This window comes from Ascidiella aspersa, chromosome 6 (assembly GCF_963924565.1).
Source record: "Ascidiella aspersa chromosome 6, kaAscAspe10.2, whole genome shotgun sequence".
In the NCBI taxonomy this organism is placed as follows: domain Eukaryota; kingdom Metazoa; phylum Chordata; class Ascidiacea; order Phlebobranchia; family Ascidiidae; genus Ascidiella; species Ascidiella aspersa.
In genome coordinates this window covers 27,781,608-27,803,920 of record NC_139452.1, presented here as the reverse complement: position 1 = coordinate 27,803,920, position 22,313 = coordinate 27,781,608, and the positions used below count along the sequence as shown (strand labels likewise).

General features: G+C 35.1%; 1 protein-coding gene across 1 annotated transcript; it reads left to right on the top strand.

The window, feature by feature from the left end:
- Window positions 1-74: 74 nt before the first annotated feature.
- On the top strand, window positions 75-15,802 carry LOC146141096 (N-acetylglucosamine-1-phosphotransferase subunits alpha/beta-like). The gene is made up of 20 exons (XM_083391237.1): window positions 75-301; window positions 1,102-1,475; window positions 1,748-1,995; window positions 2,381-2,558; window positions 2,877-2,988; window positions 3,521-3,661; window positions 4,933-5,098; window positions 5,694-5,821; window positions 6,825-6,974; window positions 7,340-7,459; window positions 8,104-8,690; window positions 9,051-9,098; window positions 9,568-9,732; window positions 10,120-10,257; window positions 11,307-11,385; window positions 11,718-11,842; window positions 12,603-12,711; window positions 13,323-13,514; window positions 14,182-14,315; window positions 14,856-15,802. Exons 1-20 carry the CDS (start codon window positions 173-175, stop codon window positions 15,145-15,147), a joined length of 3,615 nt encoding a protein of 1,204 aa, XP_083247363.1. The 5' UTR covers window positions 75-172; the 3' UTR covers window positions 15,148-15,802.
- Window positions 15,803-22,313: the final 6,511 nt, after the last annotated feature.

Here is a 22,313-nt window from a genome sequence, read left to right as displayed (position 1 = left end):
GACTGTAACACATTTGTAAGAAAACTAAAATTTTGAATTAAATGCTTTATTTGAGCAAAAACTCGTGAGAAACCGCCATCTTTGAGTGAATTGTTCTAAAATCCACTTTGTAACCGATGTTTTTAGGTAGGTCTTACGAAAGCAACGTTGGTTAGTGTACTTGAACAGCAAAATGCTGAAGAATACAATGTGCAAGTTGATTCAACGCCAAACGTACACCTGTCTATCACACCGTTATGGGATATATTTCGCATATACTGGTGTGGTTATTGTACTTTATTCAATGTTTCACTTTGGAGAGGTAAGCCTATTGTATATTTGTTGTTAGAATACATGGTTTGCAGCCCACTATGAAAAGGATGGCTACTGCACCATGATATGTTTTTAAACTTACAAAACCTGCACATTAAAAATGAATATGTACACGGTATAGTAACGGGGTGAACTTTTGTCCCTATTTACACCTCGATTTTTTGCCTTGAGCACCCACAACATCATGTCCATATCTTCCATACTTTTCGAATAGGTCTGCAGCTAGAATGCATTTTATTATGCCAAAATCTAGGGTGTGTAGTGCCAAATTTGCAGGTGTGCAATCATGTTTTTTTACATGCCTTATGTTGGGAAATTCTACAACAACCTTTTTATGATATACTAAGGTGTTTACCCACAATTATTTTAGAAATCTATGGCCTGCCACATAATGCAATCTGGGCTGACAGGATTAATTCTCGAAGCCCGCATTTTTTTCCTATTGAAAATAAAGCATTAAAATATTTTAAAACAAAAAAACTAAATTTTAATAAATTTTGGAACTGAACCATTAAATTACTTACTATAGTTTTGTTAAATAATATTTATGTTGCCTTCGTTTAACAATAGTCAAGTTTATAGACTCAAACACCAAAATCTATGTTTGTCCGACATTCGTCAGACCTTACAGTTATTTTTTTTTGTGAAAACAAAGTTGAATATTGGCTTATTATATATACAGTAGTTTCTGTGCAATATTTGTCTTAAGCAATCATTAACCATCTCTTAGCACTGTATTGCATTTACATGCTGTTGTTGTCAATGTATTAAACAAGAGTTTTTTTTTAGGAACTACTGGAATGGAGTCAACACAAATACGACGTTACATTCAGTCTCTATCACGACAACCTAGCCTCGCGTTCGTTTCGGCATAAACTCTGTACTCAAGTTCCAATAGATGTTGTGTATACGTGGGTGAATGGGTCGGACCCCGAGTTAATTGCGCAGCTGAACAGCGCCAAACTTTCAATCGGGTTTAATGCCACGAAAAACAACGAAACCGAAATAAGTTGCAATTTGAAGAATTGTCTTCTGCTACCACTTTTAATTTCAAAGGCTATGAATAGGACACTTGAACACAGCGATAAAATTGTCGCTACTTTTGATTTACACATCGCAAAAGACGTTGTAAGCACGTCTGCAGTTAATGCAACGATTTACAGGTTAGTTTCAAATGATTGTTTTAGTATTGGAAATAACAGTTGCTTATATAAATAACAATGTTTTGTTTTAGTATTGGAATTTATAGATGCGGTTGAAAACAATATCTTGTAATTGTAAAATTACCAGAAAATTATATTTCGGCCTGATAATCCAAGCATTTACTAATATGTCATTTAAAAATGCCTAAAAAATAGTGAACACTCTGTTGTTACTTACATATATTAAACTAAAATATTTAACTATGTTAATCTAAAGAAAATATTTTATTTAGACTTCAGAGTATTAAAGACATGAAGTCTCTTCGTCACACCAATCATTCTCTGATACCTTTTCATGTAACAACGGACAAGTCTGCTCCATATTCCATGAAACTGGAGCAATCCCTAATCCTTGAATCTGTTCCAAACAAAATTAAAACTTCCGAAGAACTTCAAAATCTTCTCCCTACTGAGATTAAAGACAAACTTGATTGGATGTTTTTAGACAGTGGAAAAAACATGGCCTTTGTTTGGTTTACTGGTAAGCATACACATTTTAATTTATAATATAAATATTTATTATTGGGAAATACAAAATTTTATTCAGAAAGGAATTTATATTTTTAATTAGAAAGCTTTAAAAAATGATAAAATGAAAGAATATTCTTCCAATAAAATACTTTGTCAATAAAAGTGTTTACTTGTTAAATTTACTCCAACATGTAAAAAAAAATTAAGTTTAAAAATACTCTCTAAAGGAATATGTTACCAGAATTATTTTTACTTTTTTATTAAATATTTTTACTTTTTAATTTTTTACTTTTGCCCAACTAACTTCATTTTTTCACTTTTTAAGTTTTAAGAAAATTAGTGTCTTCCTTTAACAAAATATATATATATATATATATTGAATTATTAATTTCCAGATGCTTCAGTAGTAGAGGACCTTATTAACGACAAGAGCAACTCAACGCTTAAGTCTGGGTTTGAAATTGATGGTTCAAAGGTTAAGGTTCACATGGCATACCAGGTTGGACTTACCGGGTCGTATGCTGGAGAGGATGTGGTTTCGAAAAGCAGATTTGAGGATAATGAAGAACTGAGGTGGTTAATTATAAACTTTTGTTTGTACCGGCATTTGTGTTTATTTTGAGTTTCAACACCCGGCACTCAAGCAGTATGCTGCTAATGCTTTGTTTGTCAATCATTATAATTTTAACACAAAGTGCAATTTTTTTTAATTTATACTAGAGATTACCTAGAAATTGTTTTTTTTTTCTAATTTGTTCACTTTGTTTGTCATTGTCAATGATTGTAATTTAAGCACAAATGTTTTATTTTACTCAAAAGTGCAACCTCCATTGCTCTAACAACCTCCATTGCTCTAAGATTTTTGTGTATTGAAACCACGTATTTGTTTAGGTATTCACTTCGTTCTCTTGAGAAATATGCTCCGTGGGTTCGCCATGTATATATCGTGACTAACGGACAAATTCCTTATTGGCTGGATATGGACTGCTCAAGAGTTTCAGTGGTAGGTAACACAGAATATCATAGGCAAACAAAAATCACCACATTACATTTAAATAAATTTTGCAAGTACTAAACAGCAATTTATAAAATTTACCCAGCAATTATATTACCAGTACTGGCAGTACAAATCAAGTGCTGAACCATTTTTGTAAAGCAGAAGTGTGTTTATATTCCACCATAATAGCGGCATCTGTTAACTCAGTTGTTGTTTTCAGGCCAAAAAATGTGAAGCAAAGTCTTTACATTTAAAAAAGGTGCCAAAGTGTTGTTTTCAAGTAAACTCTTTTCTTTTACAAATCGATTTTTTAATTATTCTTTAAGAGTTTGGTTAGTCCTTCATGGACCCACTAAAATTACACCACAATAACACCAAGGGCTACTCGTTTAGAACCCTTACTAGTGCTTATTTTAAAGTGAAAAAAAGTAATCTTTAGCCTGAAAGTAAACCGTCATGTGGCCTTACAAATCATACTAACAATAGTGTTTTTAAAAAGCACATATGTAATATATCTATCATGCACATTGCACTACAGGTGACCCATGATGACATTTTTTTGAACAAAAGTCATCTTCCAACATTCAGTTCACCAGCTATTGAGGCACACCTTCATAGAATTCCAGGGTTATCTGAGAGATTTATCTACTTCAATGACGACGTCTTGTTTGGGAAAGAGGTTTGCCTTGTTGAACTTAACAACAATCTTTCAGTTAATCCATCTATCTAACGTCAAAATCCAATTTTTTTGTAAAATAAGATTATCAAATGGTATAAAAATTTTATGAGGTTCAATTCCTTTTTTTTGAAAAACATTATTTTGCAGCAAAAATGTCATAAAGCTGGTAAATTATTTTCAAATTTAACTGATTCCTATTTTTTCATGTAATTGGGCCTGTAAATTTCAATTAAAGTAGACCACATTTACAAGTAATTGTCACTCGGTATAACATACAGCAGCTGTGTGGTGTGTATTCTTATTAGCAGTATTTACTATCACCGGCACTAAAATATACCACATGCATGTATAATTACAAAGGCTTATAATAAAATTCTGTAGTCTTGCGGTCAGACAGGAAGTTGAGATATATGAAATTGAATTGCCTTACCCTTGTTCAAATGATGAATGTTTCCTGTTCAGGATACTGTTAAAAGGGTTTTATAATTTGATCTATTTGTATTATACTAGTTTTATAATGTCAATCAGTTGTCCTCTTTAATTGTTAAGCTATATATTACTGTAGTTGGTTTTCCAACATATATTCCTAATAGACACGCTTAATTTGTATGTAAAGAAATAAATTACAGCCCAAACATTGCAAGATTTTATTACTAAAAATTGTATGTAACTCACATATATTTTATCAACAATTGAAAGAAAATTTGAAAGAAGGTCGAAAAACACTGACTTACCTACTATGGTTATTTTTACATACTAAGTTAAATTAGTTGCACAGTCTCTTCAAGTTTCATCAAAGCCAAAACTTAAAAATATGGTATAGAGATTTTGTACAGCAAGTAAGCTACTTTTTTTTTGTTCAGGTATATAGGCTCACAAAATAAATATGCTTCACTCATGTACAGGTTTTTTTAAGGTTTGGTTTGGGTGACCGCTAAGTAGTTTTAAGAGACCGCAAGTGTTTCATTTAAATACCAAAAAGTTGCAAGTCCAAAATTTGGAAAACCGCTGACAAAAAACACTGCTCATGTAACAATTCTGATTTTCATAACAACATTTGTCTTTTACACAAATTAAAATATTTCTCCAAAGCTGTTTTTTGTCATTTGTTTCGAAAAAGGTTTTAAAAAACATTTACTTACACACTATGGAAATTTTGACGTACTTAGTTAAATTGGTTGTGGTGTGTCAAAATTGTGGACCAATGCTAAACGTTAAAAAAAGTTTATACAGTATTTATACATTGGTAAGTAAGGTGCTTTTTTGGTCAGGTTTGGCCAGACGACTTCTATACCGAGACATCAGGACACAGCATCTACCTGGCGTGGGCCGTGCCTAATTGTGCCGACGGGTGTGCCCCAAGTTGGATCACCGATGGATATTGTGACGCATCGTGTAACGTTTCGGAATGCAACTGGGATGGTGGCGACTGTACTGGTAAGATACGCCCCATTTTGCAGTCCAATGTGCGAAAATTGCCAGAAAACTCGAACTTGTTTTTTAGGGTATGTTGTTTATCATGTAAATATTGGTGAGATACATTTCTCCTAAATAATTTTATAAAATGAACAACTTTGTGTATGACCCAGGGGGTTATTTACTTTTATTTGTATTTGCCATAAGGAAAAAAAAAACTTTCAGTTTAAAATAACGACTTCAAAGATATAACAGTTTTATAAGTTATTAAAAATAACTTATTAGACCTTGGTTGGTAAAAAGTAAAAAAAAAGTGATTTGCTTTCTGTTTATAAGTATATTATAATTAAAAATTGGAGTAATATTATAATTGATTTTTTGCAAAACTAACATATTAAGATTTGTTATACTATAAGCTAATAAAATTAAAAAAGTAGTAAATTGATGTTAATGGTTGAGATAATGGGTTTGAGTCAAGATTATAAAAATGTGACTTAAAATTAGAAGCATGTATTTGGGTTTGAATGTGAATACTTTTTGTCCCTATTTTATTGTGTTTTATGGGGCAGTCTTGTAGTTCACTCTTCTTCTTTTAAAATCGATCCTTTTAATTTAGGGAGTAGTATAAAGATGGGTGTCGGCCACAGCAACCTTGCTGGCGATTCGTGGAGGTCGTCATACGCAAGTTCATACTGCAAGGCTGGATGTTCAACCAACTGGCTTTCCGACAAGTTTTGTGACCAAGTGGGTGAATTTTTCATGTGCCAGACAAATTTTAGAAATAAATTAAGGTCTCGGGAAATATGTGATACTGAGAGTATTTAACGTTAGAGTGCAGAAATATTGGATTTTCTGCCAAAGAAAAATGTTTAAAACAAAAACAGATTTAAAAAAAATATATATATCCAGTCCACTGTAAAATAAGCATGTATTGGACTGCAGTATTTTGTTTGAAATACTATTTATAGCACTTTCATAGTTAAACAAAGTTTTATTGTGCTTGAAAATAAATGCTTACCAATCAATTTAACTTTACTTCTACTCCTTGCACCCAACCGAAGCTAATGCTAAAAATGCACCTATACATTAAACAGTTATGTTTATTTAAACAGGATGATTTTATCAGCTTATAGACAATATTATACAACCTAGGCACTCTTTACAACTTCCTAATGCCCTGTTTATGCTTCATTTGACATGTTTAGTCAGCCTTATAACAAGCTCTTGTGTTGTGTATAAAATGCTTTGGAGCATAATGTTGTTTCCCAAAATAATGGTGCCATGTACAGAAAATTACATGCCTAAACTCAGGGTTATTTTGATTGATCTTGTGAACTCAAACAGTTTATAGCAGGATTTTAAGATTTTCAAAGTTCTTTTTGAAAAAATGTCAAACAATAGTAAAATTTATTAAACAAACACGAGAATGGTTTAAGTAAGGATGAGAAAAAACTGTAGATATTATTTAACACGTTAAATTTGCATTTCATAGGATATGAAATAGTTACATTTTAGGCTTTTTGATTTTATGATACAATTACCTTACCCCTACTTAATTCAGGATCAACTGAATCAATAGGCATTTTGTGGTTCGCTGTTGATTCTTTGCTACCGTGTTTGCACTGTTGCTCAACAAATAAACATTTATCATTTATCTTATCTTAATCTTGGTTCTGAGTTGCTTATTCTGTCTAAAAACACTTACTTAAATGTATTAATTAAATAAGTGACCACTTTTTCTTTATAGTCCTGTAATTCGTTTGAGTGTGGATTTGACGCTGGAGACTGTGGGCTGAGTGATTACAACAAAATCTACAAGTTGACCTCTAAACTGAAGAATGGAAGCACCTACCATCTTCCGTGGGGAAAGCACCTTGCCTACATTGAGCTTTCAAAGGCATGAATATTGAGTAAAACACCTTTTTTACGCTAAATTTTGAAAACTCATCGAGATAGTCAACTGTGAAACAGGAAGTGTGGACAAAAACTTACATTTTGTCACATATTTATGATAACTTTCTCCTCTAAAAACATCAGAACAGACGCAAAAAGTGGACATCCTTCGTAAAGATTGAATTCATGCTTATCACCGACATTGACAGTTTTTAAGGGACCTTTGTAGCATTTCATTATTTTAAATTGGCTAACAATAAATTAAATATTAAATTTAGTGTCAATGGCTTATTGACATATATCCACCTTCTTTTTTTAAAGAAAATGATGAGAAACGCAGTTGATTGGAAAATGTGATTTTTATTTCAGACATTTTCGCGTGTTACGCACGCCACATACGAGAAAAACTCCAACCTTCGAATAGCCGCTGTTTCAAACAAGTTCCATGTTCTCACCATTGTTTTTAACATGGCTGGAAATCAAACGAAGGTGAGGATTTTTTTCAACTTTTTTTTTCAATTATTTTTTAATCCGATTGCGGTCTGTAATTTTTGACCAAATGAAAATCGGTTGACTTTCTGAGTCCTTTATTTTGGTATGCTGCTCCAAAAGCTTATGATCTGTAACTGCTTATTAATGGCTAGTGTAATTTGAGGAGGACCTTAGAGAATTCTTTCGCATTTTAAGTATACTTTTATATATTAACAAACACAAAAAGGACACAATTATGATTTAGCAAACAATATTTGGCAAATAAAATAAAGCGAAATTGTAAAGGATAAAAGAAAGTCGGGGATTTTTTTAAAGGGAAGTTTTTTATGTTGTATTTTTAACAGTTTCTACTGAATTGAGCTGCATAAAACCTTTAAAGTATTTGTAACCTGTGGTGGTAAATATTTTTAGAATCAACTTCATTATTTGGTGCACATGATATACAGGATAATCCATTTAATACTATCCAAGGAAAAAAGTAGTTTAAATATTTAACCTACACAGAAAGAAATAATATTGTTTAAACTTTTCAAACAAATAAATTATTTATTCTAACCTTTGTGTAGTCTGTATTGATTGCAAAAATAACATTAATTTCTAACCTTTGTGTTGTCGGAATTCAATGAAACATTTTTTAACAGATTTCGTTCAATGTAACTGGAGTTCCCTTAAACGACAGCAAAACTGCGACGAACAAAAATTCTTCAAAAGTCGTAAAAGACGAACCGCTTATATCCTTCACCTTCAAATTAACCGCTTACCCTTCAATGAACACGAGTAACGTGACACATCCCAACATTACCACATCTGAACCAATAAGCACAACACCATTGGATGTATACGACCCTGTTGTCATTGTGATCCCAGAGAACAAAAGACGACCCAAAGTAACCTCCAAGGAACCCGTACGTGAACCAAAGTTACCTTTCGACCTGGGGTTAATAAACATAGCTCTCCTACCCGAAGACATTCGAACGAAGCTCTTAAGTCTAGAGGAAGAGTTGGAAAACGATTTTTTAACCGATTCCGGATTCACGAGAAAAGTTTCAGTTTTGTTGGAGCCTTATTATGAGCTTTTGAAGAGTAATACGGTGCTTGGAAACTTGACTGCTGTCACTTATAAAAAGGATCCCGGGTTGATTGATACAGTTGCCGGCCATGGGCATGATAGGGGAGATTTGGGCGAAGTTAAGAAGGTGAAAGTTGAACATGAAGAACATCATATGAGGTAGAAATTGTTTAAGCATTTGTCACCCTTTCAAAAGTAGAACATGTTGTGTTTTTTGGATGCTAATATTGCAAAATAGAACTCCTAAAGGGGTATTTCTGGTTCAATACCTGTGACAAATTGTGGGGATTTATTCCTAATAAAATCGGCAACACTTTTGAAAACTTGTAGTTTTTGAATTTGTGTTCTAGACGAAAATATAGCCTACCATATGAAACATTTAAAATAGTGAGATCAAAAAAAGATTTCATAACGAATTATTTAGTATAGCTTAGGTTTCAACCAATAACTTCACAAATAACCAAGGAATGCTTTTATTATACTGTCTGATATTCAAATTTGTTGATACTATATTTGCAGAAAAGAAGCAAAAGGTCATCACGAAAGTGACAACACCCCGAAAGAAAGGTAATTTTATCTCAGCTCTTTAACTTCTAAAGTCGCCAATCCCAGTTTTCATATTGCACACATGGTTTTAACCAGGGCTGCGGAGTCGGTTGAAAACAACCCGAGTCTGACTCTGGCGAAAAAAATAAAGTATAATCCAACCCCGGCAAAATTTACCAACTCCGTCAAGTCCCGAATACGGCTCCGACTCTACAACTTGTATTCCACTCTTTTGTATCTGAAAAATAGTAGATATTCAGCAATCCACTCATAGGGGTGTCACATCACTTATCCACCCACTATAAATGGTTGAAAAATACTCCACCATATGTTATTCCATGTTTAAAGTTTGCAGCCATATCAGTTTCGAAATTTAAAACTGCGCACATCGGACTCAGGACCCTGGTAATTTTATGTATATTCTTACTCAAGCCCTGGTTTTAACGTGGCTTGATTCTGGGTTTCACCTTTTAAGTCATTTGTTGTGCAGCCATTTTGTTGACCTTGAAGCTGACCAACCTCCCCGAAAGCGAAAGCTGCTCTCATTGGACAGCGCGACAGCCAATCAGGAGCGCGGATTTTTGCCGTGGGAACGCGATGCTGAGTTGCAAGCGTACATCAAAGAAACGGAAGAAAAACAGAAAATTATCGACCGGTAAGTGATAAAAGCTAAAGTAGAAAATCTAAATTAACAAAAATAGTGTGAGAAAACTGAAATTAATTGCAAACCATGTTGCACTGAATATGTGATGTTGGAAATCACCTTGACTGTTGCAAGATAAATGTCGACCTGTGTTCCAGATCAGTAACAGCAGAATAATCTAGCAAAGCTAGAATTTAGGTCCTGGACACTATTAATAGATGTTAAAATATATGAATCCATTCATTCAAATAACGATACAGTGACGAAGACTTCGTCGGAGAAATTATGTAATATGCTTGATCACCTAATCTCAATAATTTATTTTTTGGGCGCTTTCAAAATTAAACGTTCATTTTTTGGAGGGGGTTATATATTATAAATATCTCTTTCATGTAATAGGTACGCCACCTCGTTTAAGCGGAGAAAGTTGTTGGACACATTCGGCGACTCGCTTCGTTTCGTAAGCGGTCTTTACAACAAGAGGTTCGGATTCACGCAACGCAAGGTGCCCGCGCATATGCCGCACTACATACACAAGTAAGTGGACCACTGTTTCTTTACCTTTCGTGGTTGGTAGCTGTACAAAGTAGCTTAACGCCATTTGTGATGCTAGTTAAGGAAGGCCTTTTTCAGCTGTGTGTGCATGTTTGTTTGTTTATGGACCATACTTAGGAAACCATGTAAAAGACCTTGTTACTGTAGCCCAGTGTTTCTCAACCCATGTCCGGCAAAAGTTAAAAAAGTGGTTTTAACTTAGAATATGCGATGCTTAGGTTTATTCCAAAACCAAGAAATACTTCAGACAAGTGTTTCTCAATTCATGGGTTGCAACACAAAATTAGGTGGCCGTATGATTTGGCTGGGTCGCCGACTGTAGTATTTTAAATGATTAAGTTAATTGAGCTTGCTTCTAAACAAAATTTTTGTAAAATGTTATAAAACTACGGAAGAAATAGGAAGACGTGATGCATAAAAACTAAATTCAAATTAATGCTTTGCTTAATAGTTGGGTCGCCGCGAAAAAAGGTTGAGAAACCCTGGTGGGCATTATGTTGTTTTATCGAATTATGTCACCATGAGCTATATCAGGGGTGGGTAAACTACGGCTCGCGAGCCGCATACGGCTCTCCGGCATGTTTGTTGTGGCTCTTTTAGTTGAATCGTAAAATTTTAAAATATTTTAAAGGTTACCAAGAATACAGTTTATAAACATTTTTTTTTCTTTATTTAGGTCAGCATTTCGTTCATGACGTAACACTAGACATATAATCCGAAGAGTTAGTTAACAAAAGACTGATATTAATAAATATTGTGCGTGTTATTTTGCTATTACCGTTATTATTGTGTTGATTAATACCGTTTTGGTATATTACAATTCTGTTATTATTGCGGCTGGCCCTTCATTATTTACCGCTTTTTATAGAGAAAATTTTGAGGCTCTTTGGAGCTTGTATTTTCTGCAAATGTCTCTTCCATTGAATACATTTGCCCACCCCTGAGCTATATGTTTTCAATCGTGTCTACTTTGTGTGCGGTTGTTGTTGTTGTTTTATATCTAATCACGTCAAATTTATCCTCGTGTATAGGAGCATTATGGAAGAGTTACAGAGCAAATTTCCTGCAGAGTACGACCAGACTTCGTCTCACAAGCTGAGGCATTCACAGGTTATTAAAAATATGGTTTTAAGTTTTGGGCACGTAATTTAATGTGAGCCTAATGTTATTTTGCGCGTAATAATTTAACAAGATTTTTTTCTACAAACAGAAAAGACTTGTCACTTATAATCTGTTATTGCGATATCCGATACTTAATATTTTTTTACGATACTGATACCGGTATTTAGATCAAAAATCAGATCCTGTCAAACTATGACAATTAAATAGATAAATTTGACATGGTAAGAGTATTTTTTCCGGGTTTGCTTCCGCCATATTGAGTTTTTTTTAAATGTCACAGAACTTATTTCTTATAAAAAACATGTAACCGTATTTTGCAGGACATGCAGTTCGCCTTCTCCTACTTTTACTACATTATGAGTGAAGGGAAGCCAATAAACTTCTCAGATGTTTTCGATCAACTTGACACTGACGATTCTGGCGTCTTGTCCGACCGGGAAATAAGGTAAACAAGCTTTTTAGGAGTGCAATAATACAGGTTGCCTTAATCAAGGAAACCAATTTCCCCGTACATGCTAATCATGTTTGTTTGCGCCGTTTACCTTTCTTAAGCTAAAACGCGTGATATGGCTTGTTAAAAAAAATTATAAAAACCTTTTTACCGGTACGTGCGTACCTGGAAGTTGTTTTTCACCGAAACGCTGTTTCTGAACTGCTTCGGATTACTTTCGCCACTGCTATAATGTCTCTACTAATAGGTCATTAAAACATTTGTGATTTGAAAAAACTTAGAGATCGACCGATATCACTTTTTTGTACCGATACCCGATACCGAATTTGTTTATATACCTGGGAAATGTATAAAACTTGAATTAATTACAATCAAATCCAAATAACGTTTTAGTTTACATACGTTTATTAGTTATTAAACTATTATTTTGCATATTAACTGGGCGTGATGCTAAAGTTTTTTCGATCAAAAAATGTGTACGTTGTTTGATGTACAGGAAAAATTATATCATATTTTTGAACTAAAGTATCGGCCTACATTTACCGATACCGATATATCAATAGAAGCCAAATATCGGCCGATATTGTCGGTAAACCGATATGTCGGTCTATCTGTAGAAAAAATATATGTTTACGCGAGTTGGTGGTTCGCCATCTCTGTACTATGGTGTGAAATCCCAGGAATATACAACTCTATTTGGCCTTATAAATACCCAGGACGACTTACACACAACAACATGTCACGTTGTTTCTAGGTTGCTTGCCACGCACCTACACGACCTTCCTCTCACCTTACAAGAATTAACAGGCTTGGAAACGGACTTTAAACAATGTGCATGGGAACTCTATGGAGACCACAGCGAGGTAAGGCACTAGAAAGAAGTTCTGCAGGTAGCTTCTGTTAATTTGGAGTCCGTAGGCTCTTGTATTTGTTTTCAGGACGTTGTAATATTCAGGGGTTATTCGAAAATCGTAGAAGTTCATTCCCGTGCGTTTCTCAGAAAATGTAGTACAAATGTAACGAATCAAGTATATGAGAAGTTTTGTAAGCAGTTTTTAGTAATTTGCAGCAGTGCAGTGTTTAGGGTTCAATCGAAACTCTTATACGTGATTCGTGCGCGTTTATCAGAAATGATATCGGATCGGAGCCGATACCCGATACCCGATACCGAGTTGTAGTATCGGTACAATACCCGCCCGATACCAAGTGGTATCTGTGCTGATCCGATACCAAATTCTTATCGAAATTTCAGCCACAATTTTCGATACAAAAACAGCAGTTCTACCTTGAAAAGGTAAATTTATCAAAACATAAACTGTGGCCTATAGTAACCTGCTGCAAAACCTTTTAATTTCCGATATAGTAATGACGTCATTTGGTTTTGGATGGGTTCGCGAAACTTTCTCCCAAAAATATCGGGTATCGTTATCGGAATAAAAAGTACCGGACATCCCTGTGTATTTCCAACTTGCAGAATAAAACCGTCGGTAACACGACCATAGAAACCTACACCCAGCCGCTAGATGGCCTCGAAGAGTGGGCGGTCACCGAGCGTTATTACGACAAGGACATGCCGGTTGTGACGAAACAATTGGTGCTCAACTGTACCCCGGTGCTGACAATGATGAACAAAACGTACGGCGGGAAGAAGAAGTTTAAATACAGGGTAAGGAGTAGGATACAACGAAAGCTATCGCAGACTTATCAAATCTGTTGATCAATAATGCAAGTAAGGCTAGAAAAATCACAGTTGTTGAACACATATGTGTGTTCATCTTTCTTTTTAGGATACAAGTTCTAATGACCAGCTAGATTTTTTCGTAAAAAATTCTTAGGCTATTTGTGTGTTTGAGTCGACTTGCTCCCCTCTGAGCCTGTGTAACCCAGTTGGTAGAGTGAAAGTCCACGGATGGCCGGAGGTCGTGGGTTCGAACCTCACTGCAGCCTAGTTTTACAAACAAGATGCAGTAAGCATTGGCGTATGGTTAAGATGCAGTAAGCATTGGCGTAAATATATTTTATTTAATATAAAATGACTGAATTTGATTGGGCAAAAAAATATTACTTCTTTATATGTATTGGCCAGCATTTTGACCAACACTTACCACAACTTCAAATCATAAAGACGTCAAAAAAAAATTATTCGCTGCAGCCCTTGAAATAAATATATCACACAGTAAGTCGATAAAAATAATGTGTTTTTTGCATCACAATGTTCAAACAATGCACCCTAAATGTGTATGGGTTGCTTATTGGCTTCCGGCCTTATGACGTTAACAATAAGCATTGTTTAAGTAGAATGTTGAAACAATGCTGATTACGTATACTGACAGGAGATGGAGCACGGCGAGGTTGCCTTTAAGATGATTAGAAGCAACGTTTCTACAGTAGTTGGCCAGTTGGACGACATCAGGAAAAACCCGAAGAAGTTTGTCTGCCTCAACGACAACATAGACCACAACTTGGAGTAAGTACAGTTGTTAAGTCCTTCGTTTGTTATGTGGTTATATCATCCCTATTTAAATGCCACGTATTTCAACATAGTTCACGCGCAAGTCTGAGCCAACGGGTTTAAATTGCTAATATTATTTGGGTTAGGGTGCTGATTAGCGTTTGGGTTTAAGTGGGTGAAGTATAATTATTATATTTATTTATTTACTCTGTACAATTTCAATTTTGACAACTCGTTTCGTTACTGTAAAAGAAGTGGTAGGATTTTAAAAGAGTGTCCTTATTTGTTCTCGCCCTGTAGCTATTTTTTGTAACAATGCTTTCCAAGGCGAGCTTTCTGAATTGTTAAACCCGTAGCCGGTCCCCGGTGTTTATTAACTTTAACTTGGCCTACTATTTATACTACAGTATTTATATTTATCATGCTGCATTTATGTTGTTTTAAAAAGCTGAATGGTTCTGAAGAAAAGGAGTAGACGCGGAATAACATATTGTGGGATCACTTCATACAGCTCATACTATATGAAACAGCTTAACTTAACTTATTTTTCTCCAGGCAAGCGGCCACTGTGAAGGCTGTAGTGCGCGACTTCTACGAGACGCTCTTTCCCCACAGATCCCAGTTCGAGCTTCCCTCGGAGTACCGGAACCGCTTCCCCAACATCCGGGAGCTGCGATCCTGGCAGGATGAACACCGGAGGACTCTCAGGATCATGCACGTCATCCTCTTCATCCTCATTATATGCGTTATCTTTTCCTTTTTCTGGGACCCACTCTTTCGCTTTTGGAGGCGCTACCGCCACCTAGTGCGCGGCAGGCGACGCTCGCGACGTCATAGCCCGGTGTGACGTCATCCCTGATGTGACGTCAGTTGATTTTTTCTTCGTCGTCGGAGAAAGAAAAGAGGTGACTTCCGGGCGGCTTGGCGCTGGGAAATTATTCGCGCGCGGTGGTGCTTTGTGGACGCTGTGACGTCATAAACTGTGCTACGTCATAGGGGTAACGCGCGATGCACTTTTGGTAATTACACATAAATGAAAAACTTAAATCAGCCTTTTGCTTGAAAAAAATTCTTAACCACGGGAAATTACATCCAAATGAGCTTATAATACAGTGTTTCTTAACTGGGGTGTCGCGGCGCCCTGGTGTGCCATTTCAAATGCTCAAGGGTGCTGAGAGGTATTTGAGAATTTTTAAATATCTCATTTTTGCTCAATTGATAAGTTTGTTGAAACAACTATTTGTGTACGATTTGAGACCATTATATAAAATGACATTTTCCCACATGTTTTAAGTTGATTGTGTTGTTCCAGTTGCATTTTTAATGACATTTCAGTAAAATACTCAATGAAATTCCAGTCTGGGTGCAGAATATATATTTATTGTTTTTGAGGGGTGCCGTACGCCATAAAAGGTTGAGAATCACTGTCATATAGGGGGTAAGGCGTGATACACTTTTGGTAATTACACAAAATTAAAAAAAGTGTTAAACATCTAAATCAGCCTTTGTAATTACATCCGAATGAACTTCTAATACTTTGCCTACCTTTTTTATATTCACTTACAGCATGTGGTTCACTGGTTTATATGTTTTTACCTCAGTAAGAATACATTATAAATAAAAGTAATAGACAACGTAGATAAGATTATAAAGCTAGACCACATACTAAAACACTATGGACCTTTTCAATACATTTTTTCGCCCTACAACACCCAACTTTGTTCAATTATGTTTCTCGGATAAAAGTCTAAAATATACTATATTATTTTCGGTTTAAAACTCTTGCAAATTCAATTGGGTTCACAAAATATGATAAACACATGCGGAATAAATCAGTTTTTTATTTTGTTTAACCGGTTTTCGGGAAAAGTTAACGTCATCAACGCATTGCGTCAAAGTTGCCAAGTGCTGATCATCACGAGACTCATGGGTATTGCATGACGTCATAGCGCTGTTGCTTACACACTGTACGAGAGATTTAGCGGAGTTCTGGTGCTATGTTTACACTTCTATCGCTTTCGTCATCAATGACGTAACAATGACTGTGATGTCCGCTATTTTTACGTCATAGTCGTGAGCTGAAGGGTAGTGTGGCGTAAACAATCGTTTTATTTTTCTTTATTATGCATTCGCGCCGTTATGCAATCATCTGCCTTGTGACGACACAATGTATATTTTCTGTAACGCGTGCAATATTTTCGTCGGTGCTTTTCAAAAGGTACCGTAGCGACGTTTCTACTAACATGTAAATGGTGTACCACCAATGTTTCATGAAACGATCTACTATGATTATGAAGTTTCAACTTTAATGACGTTTCACTTTACTTGCGATAAATTCAACCTTTTTAAGAACTTAAATTAGTAAATTGTTGTAAAACCTTACGATTAGAAATGCGTTTTATAAATCAACGTATGATTTGTCCCTTTAATTTAGGGTTGTAGGTTTGAGTGTTATCATATAGAAATGGTGTTTCAAACCGATTGTAAACGTTTTAAATTGGGGACTATACCTACTGTTAAAAGATAAAATTTGGTACCGTTTTTGTTTTGTTACATGTTGCTTAAGCTCACCATTGCTGCATACTGACTTAAATTCCACAGATAAAAAGCAATTACCTGCGATAAATATCACTTTCGCATTGTTATGCAGGATTTAATGATTGTTAATAGTGTGATGACCGCAGTTTATTATGTTGGACAGCCATTTTACCAACAATATGTCCTTTGACCAAATTTCTAGTGAAACCTATATAGTTAGCGCAATCTACTTCGAAGTAATTTGCGATGCTATTATTTTAACAGCAAAGTCACTAGGAGCTGGCTTTACGGTGTAGTTAGTCCGCATCGCTAAACCTATACTTCCATTCCCTGCTATGTGTTTGGCTAGGTTGAGAATTGCTATTTAATACGTTTTTGCGTTAACTTTATAGAAAATATTAGGTGTATGCCGTTTTGTATATAGGGTTTTAGCTTCGCTAAAAAAACTACTGCCAGAACGGCATTCCTGTATGATATTTTGCAGGAACGCCGTAGCGGTAAAACAATGTTCTTTTTAACAAGGCCATCTGGCCAACTCACTAAAGGTATTTAAACAACCATGTCAGTTGCATTTTGTGCTCGAACGATAACCTCAGGTTTCCTAAGATAACTTGATCCGGACGTTCCGTTATGACGTAGCTTTTGACGTCATCTCTAACAATTATTATGCGTTCTGGTAAAAAAAGTATTCTACTGTCACCCCTGATGTTCAGTTTCTGCCGTTTTGTATGCTGTTAGATTTTTAGGATGGCTATATGTTCTATGACCCTTATATTAAAAACACATTTTTTCTGACCGTTACTTTACCGTTAAATTGCCAAACGAAAACAAAACTAAAACGTCAAAGCCCTGCTTCTTTTGTTGATATGTTTACTTGTGCATACAATCGCTAGTTTGTTTCCGAATATTACGCGGAAACTTGTGTTCCTGTAGCAAATATGTTTGTTTTGTTGCAGATCCTAACGCGAACGTATGCTTTCTTCATTCCCCGCGTTTATATGTGGCAAAAAATCGTTGAACTTGTTTCGTTACGACGTATAATCGTAAATAATAGCTGTATTCGCTTCTTAGTTAACGGAACGCGTAACGCTTTTCCTAGTTCCTATTCCACTGTATCAAGTGATGTCGCAATAAACAAAATGAAAACGTTTTAAAAGAATGTAGCAGGGCATATTTTGCATTAGCCTATTGGTTCTTGAAAATTGGCATATTGAAACCCCAGTTTAACAGTTAACCTTCCTTTATATCAGGGGTTCGTAAACTGGGGTCCATGGACCCCTTGGTGGTCCGCGAACTAGTTTTAGGGGGTCCATGAAGGCCTACTTAAAATATTAGTGTATATTTAAGAAGTTTCCATTTTTTCAAAGAAAACAGTTTAATTAATAATAAAACGGTTTTGCACTAAATCCTATTTAGACTCCATTTCACTTTCACATTTTTGGACCAAAATCAGCAGATTTATAAAGTCTATTTGTACTGTGACGTTAATTTATGATGTCATTTTGAATTATTTTTGCCGACCGTGGTCCACGCTAGGTTAAACAAAAATTTAGGGGTCCACGGTAGAAAAAGTTTAAGAACCCCAGCTTTAAATAGAGTTGAACCCGTAGCACATTTTGTTTTTTCAGAAAATTCAGCGTAAGTTTGAAATAAAAAAAACACTATTTTGATATTAAAAAAATGAAAAAAAAGTAAATACCACTGTTTTAAGTGCTGCCACAATAAACAAACGAAAAATGTACCGCAAAAACGTAACAGGGCATTTTGCATTACCAGTTCTTCAAATTGGGCACTTGTGTATAATTGGAATCCTAAGTTTGCCAGTTTAACAACCCTAATTAAACCCGTAGCATTTTTTTTAGAAAATTTAGCGAGAGTTGAAAATTGAAAAATAAGTGTTTTGACATTAAAAAATAAAAAAATTAGATTTGCACCAAAAAGCGTACAACCCAAATCAGTTGTTTTTCTGGCGACTTCGAGTCTTTCTTGGTCAAGGTAGAACATGCGTTAACTAAATATGATGCTAACAAATGTTTAACAATAAAAAAGAAGAGTTTGGAACGAGAAATGTTTTAATACTAGGAATATGTTTTTAAAAATACCTTGTTTTTAATTTTTGAAACGGTTCTATGACCACTAGAGTGTGATACAGTGCTTCTTGTGACTTCAGTCGTGGGAAAATATTTGTAAACCACTTACTTCCGGTTAAAGCGGCTAACGTTAAGCTGGAAATGTTGTTTAAATGTTGATGAGAAATCGTGAAAAACATTCAATTAAAATGCAGCAACTTCGGGTTTATTTGAGAAAGTGGAAATGGCTGTTTGGAACGCTGCTACTTTTTCTGATATGCAGACGGGTAAGTTAATCAAACCCATTAGCCCTATTTGATCTTCGTTAACGCGCCATTCTATCTATCGTTTTTTAGTTCTGAGCAAAAGGGACATCAGTTTTTGTTTCTTAGTTTGAAATTCTATTCGTTTTTACTATGTCCGTTTTAATGAATCAATTCAGCCCGCCCAAGGCGTTATATAAACTATGGCAGGTTGCGCCATGAGACTCAAACTCTACAAAGCTAAATTTCAGTTTAATATAACTACAAATGCTGTTATTTCTTGTTATTTGAGCTACTTTTGCGCAAGATTTTGCTCGAGAACAACTTGTTTGTTTACCAGTATTCGTTTTATAACGTCACGTCATGTCATAACTTTGTGACGTCATTCCATAAAATGTTTAGTAGCCCCAAACTTTAGTCGCCCCAAAAATCTTTGATCCCCGTGCAAATAAATATATACAGCAAGTCAATAGATTGTTGAGTACATTTTCCTTTATATTTCCAGGCACAAAAGACAATTTCATGGGCGTTTTCAAAACACAACGAAGCTGAAGTTGACATTGACGTTGTTTATACTTGGGTATGCGGATTTGGAAATTTGAAAAGAGACTCTTTATACAGTTACTAATGTCTAACAAGTATAAATCAATGGCCAAAAAGTTGTGTATTTAATTGATATAAAACAAAGCATTGTTTAATTCAAACAAATTCAGTGTTTTTTTGATCAAATCCTTTTGTATTTGTGGCATACATAGTTTAGCTAAACGAGCATTTTTCGGATATATTGGCTTTTTTCGAAGAATATGTGAATGCTACTGCTGTCGCCACTTGGCACAATGTTATCAAATTCAAATGTTGTACAAATTTTTATTTAAATATTAGTTGTGTTCTAATCAAGTATTAGGGCGATACTATATATAGACTTTGTGATGAAATTTCAAATACAAGTTTTAACAGTCGCAGCTTGAAGATTTCGTTTTGAAATCTGGTGGATTTTGTTTTATATCAGTTTAAAAAGTTGAGATACAACTATTGTGCTACTAAAATGTGATACCGGTATTAATTAGAGATGGCCGATACTTGCCACTTTATTTCGATACTGATTCCGATATTTTGGACACAAAGTATCGCGATTCGATCCGACGCCAAATGACGTCATTACTGTGTTTAGAACAAATAAAAAAATTGAAATGGTAAAAGTCAGTTTTCCAATTTATCAGAACATAACTTTCTTTAGCTTTAAGTAATCTTCAGCTGCTCAACTACTTTTAATTTTATAATTGCTGCAATTAATCGCACATCATGGCTGAAATTCATCTAATGATTTGGAATCGAATCAACACCGATACCACCCTAGTACCAATACGTCACTTGGCGTCGGGTATCGGCACCGATCCGATATTATCGGACATCCCTAGTATCAATATTTGAAGAAATCCAGCGCAACCAGCAAAATCCACCAGAAGTCATATACCAAACTAGAAATGGAACTTATTTCCAATGTTTTTCATTTTTTACGTATATTTCAACTTAAACTTATTGGTACAATGTTTTAAATCTTGTAATTTTCTTGTTTAAACAGGTGAACGGCTCGGACCCACAATTTGTCAAATCCTTGCAACAAGTACTCAGCGAGTCACGTGACCAGCAATTGGAAGCAGACAAGCGAAGATTTAACGACAATGACGAACTCAGGTTAGAGCCAAATGACATTAATCTAAAACAGGCTGAAATGCATACATGTTTAAATGGGAATTCGGAATGTCCACAAGAATCGGAAAAACCGCTACCCGATGCCAAGTGACAGTATCTGTACCTAATAATATCGCAGTATCGGTAGGGCCTACTCGTGCGACACTATACGAATTATCAACGTCCGCAATAATTTGAGGTCTAAAGCAGCAATTCTACTTTAATATGTAAGTCTATCAATCAATACTAGATCTTGCGGAAACTAAAAATCTTCTTAAAGCTAAAGCATCTTTTGGCCTAAAGACTTAACAACTATCTTCAATATTACCGGTCTGTAATTTTCTTGTTTGTTAAGCGTCAAATCGGTTCGCGACACTTTTTGTATAAAATTGGGCTATATCGAGTATCGGTATTGGAATAAAATGTCAAGTATCACCTTCCTCATTGGTAATTTATAATAATTGTTAACGTTTTTACCTTCCCCACACGCTATTTTTTTTCTATCCTCGGTGCTTTTCTTAAAAGCTCGTTATAGGTTTAATATTTTTGTGTATGTTTTGGTAGGCTACAACTTCGGAATAATAGGTAAAAATCGGGGCGCTTTTCTGTCGACGAACAACCACCTGTCACTCAACAGATACTTTTGTCATTAATATAAAGCGCCGAATTCAAGCAATAATTTGGACACGGTACCTGTCGCACTATATCACACGTTTGTTGGACGATAACAATCAATGATGATCCATACGGCCGGTCGAAATCATTGTTATTTTGTATAGGTGCTAGTTTGCACACAAAAGGGTGTTAGGGTCATAAAGACAGGCTGACTTCTAAATACCTTGCGGCACTTCGTTTATGGCAAGGGAATGACTTCTAAAAAAGCTATTCATAATGGCGAGAGGATACGGCTATCGGTGTTTTTGAGAGGGACATTATTTTGCCTTGTTAACACAATTTTCTCTTTTGTCGGTATACCTTGTGATTTGCTTTTTTTTTAAATCATTTAATGAACACACTTGATTTTAAAACAATTTACTCAACAAAATGACTTAATAGTAGGCCTATATTTGTCCAGAAGACAAAATCAAGTCATTTTTGGCGTTTGAAAACAGTAACTCAAGTACAAATAAGTCGAGTGTTTGACTTACTGACAAATGTATTACAACACTGACCTGCACTAAATTACTTTATGGGCGACACCGTAACCCGCATATTAAAAAAAGGAAAATGTAAACTCGAACCTAGGTACTATCATTTTAAAGATGTTTAGAATAACCTAAAGCCCTTAAGCACATGCAGAAGTAGGTATCTTTTTGAACGTTTGGAATAAATCTTAAGATAATGGCTGAAGGTTGTAGTTAGACTTAGTAGAAAAAAAGCTACTTTTTTATTTACCCAGATATTCGATGAGGTCACTCGAGGTCAACGCCCCCTGGATCCGCAACATTTAT

Excerpts from the sequence above, each read along its gene's own strand:
- LOC146141096 (XM_083391237.1), top strand. The coding sequence starts at position 173 with ATGCTGAAGAATACAATGTGCAAGTTGATTCAACGCCAAACGTACACC. Across the intron at positions 302-1,101 it reads CAATGTTTCACTTTGGAGAG|GAACTACTGGAATGGAGTCA; the intron begins GTAAGCCTATTG and ends GTTTTTTTTTAG. Across the intron at positions 9,733-10,119 it reads AAACAGAAAATTATCGACCG|GTACGCCACCTCGTTTAAGC; the intron begins GTAAGTGATAAA and ends TTCATGTAATAG.